The following is a 12,369-nucleotide window of genomic DNA, read 5'->3' on the forward strand; positions in this document are numbered from 1 at the left end:
GATGAAACCCATGCATCATATAGTTAATGTTGAGATAGGTGTTGTTTGTGTTGGATTTATATAAAGGAAAGCAATTTATATAAATTAAGGAAATTTGTGGCAGAAAAATTCAATCGTTGACCTAAAACTAGCACAACTGATGGTAGAGTTTTTAGATGTGCAGCAGATGTATCAAGAAGGCAATGTTTTTTTGTAAAAAATAAAAGAACAAAAAAGATATTATGAATGTAGAACGTAGTAGTCAATAGTGTATTAAATGTTGCCACAACTTCGTGTATCACTATGCAGGGATCCAATGCAAAATGTAACCTATTTATAGATATTTTCAAGCAAGAAATAGTGGAGTATGTTATCAGAATCAGAATCAGAATACTTTCTTAATCCCGAAGGAAATTAGGGGATTTTGTATGTTTTTTGACTTTATCATCTGTTTAATTAAAAAGAAATCCTAATTATTTTGCATATATTAGTGTTTATTTTTCTTTAGGTCTTATCACTTCACTATTATAATTCACTATTTGTAACTAATTTCACCTTGATTTAATTATGTATAAAAAAGACAATAAGGGGTACCACCAGTAGTTATAATGCTATTTTTTAGTTCTTGTTATGTATTTACAATTTCGATCTTAATATATTTTGGTTGTAAGAAGATCTACACTTCACTGTTTTCTTTTAAATTTGGCTGGACACTGACCCAAAAATCCACTTAATTTTCCTTTGCAGCTGTCTACCTGGCTCTTTTATGGAAGCCATCCCATCAAGTGCTATGTCATAGAATAGCTCAGCCTGTATTAGACTATATGTGTGTGCTCAGTTCAGTGAACTAACTTAAAGCTTTAAAGAAAAGTATAAATGTTTTTGTACTTTGCATTTTGATCTGTGTGTTATATTTATGAGAGTGAATCAAGGAAAATGTTCATAAATAAATGTTCCTTTAAACTTATATGTATTTATTTTCCTGTAGTTTCTGCAGGTAGTTTTAATATACACATTTATATATATCATAAACAGACAAGGAACCATATATATGCTTCATTGAATTTGATTTGTAACATAAAAATAATGCATTTTGGAAAGTCCATGTATTTTAATGAGTAGCCTATGTGGTGACTTATTTTTGTGAAGACGACTCTTGCTTTAAGACTAGTTTCTCCTAAGGTCTGAGTGATGTTTTATTCAATTTTATATATTATATATATGCTCAGGCCTCAATGGGCCATAAATAATATAAAAGGTCATTAATTTGTTGCTAATAATTGCACAGTTTTTTTCTTATTTTGCAGAACCATGAATAATATATAGGCATTTTTTTTTTCATATATTACTACTTTTGGTTGCTTATGGTTTTACTGATCTGTTCTGGCACTTAAATATCAGTAAGCCAAATGATCGAGTATAACCAAGTATATAACCTTAATTTACACTGAAACACCTGCTGTTGTAAAAGTCTGGTTTATCTGACAATGCAAATTCTGTTACTTTAATGATCTAATTTTAATTTCTGTTTTCACTGTGACAATTAGGTTTTAAATAAGCTGTCATTAGCTTTGTGAGACAGCAAGAAAAAAACTGGGTCTCAATCAGTGTAGGCTGAAAGTCTGCTCTGTGTTGTCAGCAAAATATGGTCTTTATCACAAGCAGTGATGACTAGAAGTCTATGACAATCACTTTTGTACTGTGTGTTCTAATTTTGAATAGAACAGCCACAGAAAGCATTCAGACCCCTTCCACTATCATTTTAAATGAATATAATTGGCATTTTCCCAATGTACTCTTATGAACTCATGATAATAGTGCAATTTTGTTTATAGAAAGGATTAGAAATTTATTAAAGAGAAAAAAAAGAAAATCTCTCATATGTAGATGTTTTTATACTTTTTGCTGTGGCACTCTGGTCTGTAGTCGGGTGCATCCTGTTTGCTTTAAATATCCTCATGATGTATATACAGCTTTACTGGAGCCCACCTGTTTCAAACTAAATAATTTAGAAAGAAACGAATAGATCAGGGTAAAGCAAATAAAACCAGGAATTCAGAAGCATTTCTTAAGTATTATTTGTAGCGCAGTAGCCTCAGTAATGGATGAGGTTTGAAGCTACTAGTTGTCCTGCTGTATTGAGTAAAAGGGCAAACTGGGAGGTGACCAAGAACGCAAAAATCACTCTCAAAGAGCTTCAGGACCTGGAAGAACATGCCAGCACCTCAACAAGGTTAGCTGAATTTAACCAGTCTGGCCTTTACGGTTGAACAGTCCCTGAGCAGAAGGCCTCAAGATATATTTCCAAAATAGCATTTGAAAGCATTTGACAGATGACACAGATGACATTTCTTTTGTCCAGTGAGTGAAATGTTGATCTGGGCAGACCTCAAAACATTACATTTGCTTAAAACCAGGCACTGCACATCATTGTCTAATATCATCTGTTGTTGAAGTGTGGTGGTGAAAATATCAAGCTGTGGTGTGCTTTGCAACAGTGGGAACAGGGAGCTAAAAGAAAACATGGCACTTCACACCTGCTTTTGAATCAGTCAGATTAACTTTGACAGGATTTGCCAAAAAAGTGTAAAATTGTGTAAAAATGGGTAAATTGTTCTATTTCAGCAGTGCGAATCGTGTAAGGACTAAACCAAAAAAAAAATGCTACTGAGTGCCAATAGGTGCCAAAAGCCCTTAATTATCATGTTGAATTAAGGTTCTTATTTGATTTATTTAAATACAGTAGCAATCCCTAATGTCATGTTTTCATGTATTTAATAATTGTTGTCAATGGAAAAATGCTAATTCTATTTCTTAGCTGAACCAGCAATACCGGGGAAACAAGCAGCTACAGGCAGCTACAAGTTTACACCATCCAGGTCCACATAGTAGTTAAATAAATGCAAAGACTTTTGTAAAAGGGAAATGTAACCATAAGAATTGTAAGTGGAAGTATGTGAAATACTGATTACTTTCAATAGCTTATTCACTTATTAGTCACTTTAAAATAGGCTCCAGCCCCCGTGATCCTGATATGGATAAGCAGAAGAGAATGGATGGATGGATAATTACCTTAGATTACTCTTTAGAGCAAGGGCTAGAAGCATCCACCATATATGTCATACCATATAAAGCAGCACAGAATGACACCAAATGACCATTTCTCAGCATCTCTTCTTCTGACTATCACAGCTGACAAATCTTTCTTGACATTAACAAATGCAGCTGACATCAAATAATGACCCTTAACTAATCAACCAAACAAAACGACATTAACCTCTGAACAGACGTATTACAAACACTAATTCACTAATTTTATGTGTGCACTCTTCCCCAATCATATACCATCTTCCTGAACAACCAGTCAAAACTTTGATCAAAAAGCATAAATGTTTACTCTTCTACCATTGTGTGAGAATCATTCCTTTTTCAGTGTAACAGTTTGCACGTGCTTGCATCACATTTAGCAACAGGCCCAAACATGACAGACGCTGAGTACTGCTCTACAGTATTTCATCAGAAAAAAGAAGCAAGTTTCATTTGAGGTCTTATCAGAGCACCTTTGACCCCTCACAACATGAGCCAAGAACAGAGTCCACTGGTCAACATAACAGCCATTCGGTAACAGCACTGCTGAAAAACAAACTCTGAATATTCTTCCTATGTTTTTAATAGCCTTATTACCTGAATGGACAACAATATCGCAGTTAACATTGTTTATGTTATTTTGTGCGGGCACGATGAGTTCAGAAAGCCTCGGTGCTATTTCAGTGCTCTGCGCCTACCTTACCACTAGGTGTCAGTGGAACGCAGAGCATTAAGTAAATACCTTTCAAACTAAATTTCAGCAAAGGTTGGAATGTTTTATAAATAACCTAAAGCTGGAGAGTATATGTGTGTGTATTTCTCCGTGTGTCTGTGTGTGAAGCTATATGTGGACCTGTTATTTTAAAAGCCCGTTTAAATAGTGTGCTTTAGCTTATTTTTAGTTTATGCTAAGTAGATTCTAATTAAATTAACGTATTACAGTGTTGAATCATAGGATAGGCAACTTATTGAAAAAGCCCTGATCAAGGTTTTATCTGGAGCATTGTGACGATTAACTCCATGATTACTGTTACAGTTGCTGGGGTCACCAACTCAGAAATCAAATAAGCACTGCCCCCTCCACGCACGCGCGTGCACGTCCACACATTTTTAAGGAAATTAACTAGGCTACTTTTTCTAGGGCAGTCGGCACCTATCAAGTAACTGCAAGGGGTGTTTGCGGTATCACGTCTTTTTTTTGAGGGGGGGGGGTGTGTGTTTACTGATTTTTATGAAACATGTGACTGAATTAGGCGCTCACATGGCTGCTGTGGCTGCATGATCGGCTTTAGTTTTTTAAAGTTCGGTTATCGGTAGCTCCCTCGGCTGGGACCATCTGGAGCAGAAGACCCCTGAAAAACACTGCGCGTATACGGACAAATCATGGCGAACAGTGGGCAGAAAGTTGTGCTGATCACCGGCTGCTCCTCCGGCATCGGGTTACGAATTGCCGTCATCCTGGCCAAAGATGAAAAGAGTCGTTACCATGGTAAATGCGCTTTCTTCTACATTGTTTGTTTGATCGGACCTGTTTGTAACAAGCCTGCAATATTGTGGTTCGCTTGAAATACAATTTCGTGCTTATTTTTCCCTGCAACACGCTGCAAGCTTCCTTTACGCATAAAGTTTGATCAAGTTTCATGCGCAACGCTCCGTCTAAACGCTCATACGTGATCTAGCGTGGGTTAAATTAAAATGCTAACCCCTGTAATATCGGATCCATATCCCTTTGTAAGCACTGGGATTCAGTCGCCCCTTTGACTCGACTATTATCATCTGAAAGCGCAGTTTCCAGGGTAGGGCTCTGCAAGGATGCCGCTTGCCAGGCAGGATTCATAAAAGAGGTCTTGTCAGTTCTCTTTCAAGTGACTTCTCCAGCACAAAGCCCCCTTTTATTGCAGTGAATTGTAGACCGCCTGCTCCGGTTTAGTGCCGTGTCTAATGTGCCCATAGTCCCCTCACTGGAGCGAGTGTTGAAAGGGGGACAAAGTTTGAGACCTGTACAAGCGAGGGTTCACTCTAAAGCAAGGGCCTTGTTTGAAGTCTTCATTGGTAGGCAGTGGAGTTAAGGTTTCACACTTTGACACTGTTGGTCCTCTCCTGCTTCCCAGCTATTATTAATGTCACTGGAGGAATTAGAACTGAATAAAAAAATCCTCCTGTGTCAATCTGTGGAGCCTCAGACAGAATTATGTTAGAGGGGTTTGTACCAAGAGCCTTGTGACCAGATTTTGTTTTTAGCTATGACTCTAAACTGTATAATTTGCCATAAAGCTACAGTCAGCCCTTTCTTACTTTGACAGGTTATGGACAGTTAGAATTGTCATTATTAACATGGTATGAACAACTGGACAGGGTTCAGTAAACCTTGTTTTTTTATTTTGTTTTGTTTTTTTCTCTGTCTCTTGTTAGGGGCCACTGGGATATGATGGGATTTATTACTGCGAAATAGATGAGGAAAACAAAACCTCCCTCCCTCCCAACACTCGTTTGGTTTGAACAGTGTGACCTGCTTTCAATAAGGCCACATCTTGGCGATTGCATTGATCTGCTCTATTCCTTAGGAAATCCAGCCGAGATTAAATATTGCGTTGTGCATAAAGTAGGAATTAGTTGCAGTGACATGGATGAAATTCAGAGAAGGCCTTAAAATACCCCTGTGTTTGCAGTGTGGTTCATTCAAGAATAGTTAAGCTGCCCAGTTGTAATTCCTTCAGGAGCATTTAGAACAATAGACCTCTTGTTCATGTCTCAATCAAAACGCAAAGCTTTCTGTTGCTTCCTTGAAACCCTTCCTGGACACCCTGGTCTCAAGTAGACCCAATTACTCTTCATAAGATGTTGTTTATGCGTAGAGCATATATGACAGACACACAGACAGACAGATAGATAGACATTGTTATACATCATGTTGCATCAGTAACACTGCACAGCAGTCCAAGCCTCCACAGCAAAGTGGTCCAAATCTGATTACTTATCCAACCTCATCTCTGTTCACATGAGAATAAGGTGAGGATTTGCTTTTGTCTGCCAATGACAACAGGTAGACTTAGGTGAAAATTTGAATAAGAGGTTGTTTATTCCTGCCTATTGCCATTGTGCAACACCAGTGCCTCTGTTTTCTCAGTTACATAACGCCAGTCTGCCAAGTGTAAGCAGAGCACACAAAAAGGAAGAAGCTGTGGAAGCCAAGTCAGCGGCGCTTATATTCATTGTTGTTGGTCATGGTAGATTCCTCCGCTTTATGTAGGTTAATGTTCCCCAGCGGGTAAAGTTCAGAGGAAATCAATTCTGTCCCCTGTAAACTAACAGGCGTGGTCTTTTCCAGGAACTCTGACCCACACGTCTGAGTGTCACTATCTGAGCATGTGTGGGTGCTTGTTTGTTTTTACACTGGTGTGTTTGTCCAAGAAAAAAAGTTAATTTAGTAACGTCACTTGAGTCCTCTGTCACTTCCTCAGCATTAAAAATATAATGATTGCATTAATACTTTCATATTAAATGCAACAGTGATAGTCAGAAAAATGTGTAAAGGCATTAATATCTTAAAATAATAAACTATTCCAGTACTGATAATTTTAAGTGCTCCTCACATTCCTAAACATTTCTTTGCCTCTTCAAGTTGTGTTACATGACACTTTTCCGCTATCATATCTATTTTTGCAAAGTCTGAAGCCACATTATCTCCATACAGTTCTCTGTGTCTCCCTATCAGTCATTGCCACGATGCGGGACCTGAAGAAGAAGGACAAGTTGGTGGAGGCAGCTGGAGACGTATATGGAAAGACCTTGACGTTGCTTCCATTAGATGTGTGTAGCGATGAGTCCGTCAGGCAGTGCGTCAATAACGTTAAGGACCGCCATATTGATATTCTGAGTGAGTGGGACACAAAGTGTATATCTCTTTAAAAAGCAGGTCATGATGATCGATTCTCTGTCCTTGGATAAGTGTATGTTTGTTTTTTTATTATGTGTTTTACAAGAGTTTATACACAGAATTATTTTTTTAACATATGATGGAACACTATCGTTCTGCTTCATTTTATAGTTTTGCGTATTCAATAGAAAGTCTATGCTATTTATAATATCATAGACATAGATTTTATTTAATCACACACTGGGGAAATTCAACTGTTTACAGCAGCTCAAGAATTAGAGATGTATGCAAAAACACTATAATATGTACAGATGGTTACAATATGAACATAAAGTGCAGTGGGAATGATAATAATATACATGTATTTATAAAAAGTAAAGCCCTGTGCTATTGCTAAAGTTATAACAACAGTTCAGGACAAAGGCTTTGATTATTTGTGAAACAAATATTTTAAACAGTAGTTGCACTGCGCAGTTGACACTTAGAGTATGTGGAGGGAGGAGTCTGAGTCTTAAAATTCCAGTGGTCAGAAAGATTATGGACCAAAACTGAATGGGCTACCACATTAATAACCCGAGAGAAAGATAGCTGAAGCTAAGCTTACAGCACTGTGCAGCTGCAATACTTTATTTTTCTGAATAGTAATCCTCACAACTAAAATCTCACAATGTGTGATCCAGAATTTATCAAGTAATTTTATAGTGCAGTAAAGTCCATTTTACCAGATCTTCTGAATACGTAACGCTTTTCACTTATGGTCCTTAAACCTTTAGCCTGGATAAAGTATCTATTTATAAACCTGTCTCCATCTTAGTCTAAATCCAGCATTAAATCCCCTTTCGCCTAATTACTCAAGACCCAAAGGCTCTTCAGCCTGGTGTTACGTCAGACCTTCATGTTGTTGTCACATACTGACATCTGGTGGCAGTATCAAGTAAAACCAGCTTTATCAAAGGAGCTTGTAAAGAAAAGCGTCTGGACTTCTTTAAGTTGCTTGAAGACATTTCACCTCTCATCCGAGAAGCTTCTTCAGTTCTAAGGTCAATCTGGGACTCTCTGCCATTTGACCTTAGAACTGAAGAAGCTTCTCGGATGAGAGGTGAAACGTCTTCAAGCAACTTAAAGAAGTCCAGACGCTTTTCTTTACAAGCTCCTTTGACTACGATGACCTGGATGACTGAGAACCTTCACAGACATAAAACCAACAACTAACTAACAAATGGTCTAATGAAGTAATAAAGTCAAATATCGCTCTATTTCTGTTTGTTTTTGTTTTTTGATCATTGCATTTATGGACAATGCATTATCTGTGTGTCTGTTTCCTGCCAGTCAACAATGCAGGTGTGGGCTTGCTTGGACCTGTGGAAAGCATCAGCATTGAGGAGATGAAAAAAGTATTTGAGACCAACTTCTTTGGAGTGGTTCGTATGATCAAAGAAGTGATGCCAGACATGAAGAAGAGGCGTTCAGGGCACATTATCGTCATGAGCAGCGTCATGGGTCTTCAGGGTATGAGTATAATTAGTTATGCATAAGAAAATTTGTAGTGCTATTCTAACTGAACGTCAAAAACATTTTGAGAATGACAAATTACAATAAACCATGTAATAGACCGTTTATTGTAATCTATTAAGCTACATGTAGGTTCTAAATCTGGCAACTTTGGTTAGTATAAGGCTTACTGGATTCCTGCATATCAAAAGAGAACATATTGAATATACATTTTGACGATTAAACAGTCAACAGTCTCCATAATCACTCATAATGACTTGCAAAACACTCTGCACGTGTTCCAAAATTTTAGCTTGGTATAAGCTGACATTGTTTTATCCAAAAGGAAAGTTAACAGCAATTTTATCTTTATGGTTTGAAGTTATATCTGTAGATTTCGTAGATGAAACTGTTAGGTAATTTAAATGATTTTTTAAAATTCCTTATTATATTAATATTATTATTCGTTGGTCTCTGTTTCACATTTCCAGTAAAGCTCTGACAACTTACAGTAATTTGAGTCAAACTGCAAGTTCTTGCAAAGAATTTTTAGTGTTTGTTTTAACTTGTTTGAAGTAGCATAATGGTGGCCTCCAGCAAAGCAGGTTGGACGCTTTCTGATAAACTGCTGAATTAGCTTGCATAATGTCTGACACTTGTGTTGTCCTGCCTGCTACTTTTTTTTAACCCTAGTCCTTTATCTGTAAATCAAGTGAGTGATTTCTATTCTTGATTGAGTACTTTGAAGGAGAGGTGCATTGAGCTTCTTTATCTCCTCTTGTTGTTCTTTAATCAGGTGTGGTATTCAACGATGTTTACACTGCTTCTAAGTTTGCAATGGAGGGCTTCTGTGAGAGTTTGGCTGTGCAACTGATGAAGTTCAATATCAGGTAGATTGCCCTCTTTCCGCTATTCTTCCTTCACATGTGTCTTTATTTTCTACTGAAAATACCATCCCCACTGATCACACTGTATCTAACTTACCCCAGGTTGTCCATGATTGAGCCTGGCCCAGTGCACACTGAATTTGAAACGAAAATGATGGAGGATGTGGCTAAGATGGAGTATCCGGGTGCGGATGCTGACACAGTTCGTTATTTTAAAGACGTTTACCTCCCATCATCAATAGATATATTTGAGGCCATGGGCCAAACACCAGATGACATAGCTAAGGTAAAAGAATTGGTTTCTAACTCCTACACTGAACCCAGTTCAGGAATTTGTGTTGATGTTCTGCGTGCAGCCGTTAAAATGTTCTGTTGCTTCTTATCTTTTCCAGTGCACTAAAAAGGTTATTGAGTCAAACAACCCACGCTTCAGGAATCTGACCAACAGCCTCTACACACCCATTGTGGCCCTGAAATATGCCGATGAGACTGGAGGCCTGTCTGTAAACACATTCTACAATCTACTCTTCAATTTCGGCCCTCTCATGCACATCACCATGAGCATCCTCAAGTGTTTGACGTGCAGCTGCCTGCGTAGACGCACCATCTCACCTAACTGAAGATGGAGTGTGTAATTCTGTCACTTAACTTTAACCTCCCAGTTTGTTGAACGGAGGTTTCCTGAACAGACTAGACTAGAGCAAGTAACCTGGAGAGAAGAGCCACCTTTTAGTTTAAAGACAGAGCCACAATAAGCTTCTCAAGACAACATGCACAGCTGCACAAGTTTGTCACAGAAATGTTATATATAGGGTGACCTCATGTACTGACACAGAAACATGCATACACCACAACACAGACATACAAACAACACACACATTGGATTATTGTATATATAATATGACGAGGAACTCATGCCAGAGTCTGGGTAGTATGACAAGAACTGAACAGCTGCTTTGTAAGTTGTTGGATATATATGTTGTTAAATGAAAACGTAAAGATGGAACTTAAGATTGAAACACATGGACAGATGTCAAAGCACAAGAAATAAATTAAGATGATGAGAGAAACCATAAAATTATTATAAATATCACAATCACAATACCATAAGTTGCAACCTAGGTATTGTTTCATTACTCATCAGAGTAATGACATATAAGACAGAGTCAGAATATATGATAAATATATATATAAATATTTCATCTTTTGTTCTTCAGTGCCCTTAATTTTATGTTCACCTTAATATAATGTTCTCATGGTCATAACTGCTGTTGAATCATATTTCTAATCTTTGATAAACTGAATGTTTGTTTGTTTTGGTTTGGGTTTGTTTTTTCAAGTTTTACAAAGGGCTGGATCAGATACTTTTACCAAGCAAATTAATGGAAAAAATAAAGTGAATTCTGATTTACTCTGAATGTTTTTTTAAGAACACAAATAACAAAAAACGTGACCACTTTGACTTTGAAAGCTCTCTGTCTGACAGACTCAGTCGACACCACAAGGGGGCGGCATTTCACTGTTTTACCCTGATTCCGAACCTGTGGATTACACGGGACATGCACTGATTTTTACAGTATTATTCACACAAAAGCACAGTTTTCAACAAAATATTCCATTTGCCTGAAGTAGTTCTGGGGTCCTGACATTGTGCTTTCTGGCTCACCAGTATGGTTTACTGAGACATCTGGTGCAGTGAAATTTACTTCACCTGTGTTTTCCTACTGCTGAGAAGCAGCTGAAGTTGTCCAGGAACTGGTATCTACTTGAGACAGACAAGTAGGACAATATTTAATTAAATTAGTTTGAGAAACTGGCCATTACACTTATTTTTCACTAGCTATATTTGTAACAATTTATCTATTAGTAATAAATGTATCAAGGTTAAACCCTATGGATATTTTGAAAATACTGGTTGAAAAAAATATAATAAGAGAATGTGTTCAAAAATCATTTTTTAATTTCATACACAGGTCAAAACAAAAACTCCTGCATAAGGCCAATTTTTGAGCACACACTTAAATTTTTGTCAGTGAGACAAATTGTCTGTGCTCATGCACAAAAATTAGCATGTGTTTGCATGCATGTGAATGTGTTATAAGACCATGTCTATGGGCCAAGATAGTGATCTGTTGATGGATATAAAGAGGTCATGGCCTGCTCCCCATCAAAACCCCTCCCTTGAACCTCCAACCCTCTCACACACACACCCGGCTTTGTGCCGTGTGAGAGAATGTGACCTGGTTCCCATCCCTGAGGAGGGGTGAAAACTATTGACAACCTCAGACACATTTTGCGCAGCCCCGAGCCTCCCTCTCCAGCTGGCCCTCTTAGCCTATCAGGCCTGGACCCCCTGGTCCTGGTCCACAGTGGATGAGGCCTGCAGTATGGCCAAAGCAGTCTAGCCATTCTTCCTACGCACTCTGCCCTATCACATTTTGCTATGACCTTCCATGCACAAAGATGTTTACGCACACCTAGTCTGAATGCACGGACAGTGCAACTGGTTGCAGACCTGTAATTTCTGCACAGTGTACAATGAGTGCAGTGCCTCGGCTCTGTGTATGTGTCTTCATCAGAGGCGACAGCTCTGCACAATGGAACAAAGACACTGTCAATCACAATCAAATGGGTGTGTGTACAGGGGTTGGAGGGGAAGGGGAATAGGGAATCTGAGGAGGTTGGGGGAGGAGTCTGTATGTTCTGAATGTTCAGGGGGATGCCAAGACCCAATGTGGGACACCGAAGGCTAATGGCAGGGGGTGGTGTGTGTCGCACTTGGGAAAATGAGAATTAGGGTGCCTAGACCTGAATGGAAGACCTATTTACTAACTGAATGAACACAAGAGTTAAAGCAAAGTCTCATTAAACAAGAGGTCTTATTAAACCATTGTTTTGTACCTTTGTTTCACAATTGAGAATGTCATTGCAATATAATGAGGGTAATGCAATGTGGTTAGGTCTTCCCTTAATTGTAACCCTGTCACAATTTCTGAGCCTGTAAACATACTCTGGCTCTGCCCTTATGCAGCCTTGATGTGTACTTAG

General features: G+C 38.2%; 1 protein-coding gene across 2 annotated transcripts; it reads left to right on the forward strand.

The window, feature by feature from the left end:
- Positions 1–4,185: 4,185 nt before the first annotated feature.
- On the forward strand, positions 4,186–10,732 carry rdh8a (retinol dehydrogenase 8a). 2 transcript variants are annotated; one of them, XM_026164625.2, is made up of 6 exons: positions 4,186–4,555; positions 6,782–6,943; positions 8,273–8,452; positions 9,231–9,324; positions 9,424–9,607; positions 9,714–10,732. In XM_026164625.2, the coding sequence occupies exons 1-6, from the start codon at positions 4,450–4,452 to the stop codon at positions 9,939–9,941; spliced, it is 954 nt and encodes a 317-aa protein (XP_026020410.1). In that variant the 5' UTR covers positions 4,186–4,449; the 3' UTR covers positions 9,942–10,732. The 2 variants fall into 2 exon arrangements, with proteins under 2 accessions (XP_026020410.1, XP_080156911.1); XM_080300785.1 differs by having other exon boundaries at positions 4,211–4,555; positions 6,761–6,943.
- Positions 10,733–12,369: the final 1,637 nt, after the last annotated feature.

This window comes from Astatotilapia calliptera, chromosome 4, assembly GCF_964374335.1.
Source record: "Astatotilapia calliptera chromosome 4, fAstCal68.1, whole genome shotgun sequence".
Taxonomy (NCBI): Eukaryota; Metazoa; Chordata; class Actinopteri; order Cichliformes; family Cichlidae; genus Astatotilapia; species Astatotilapia calliptera.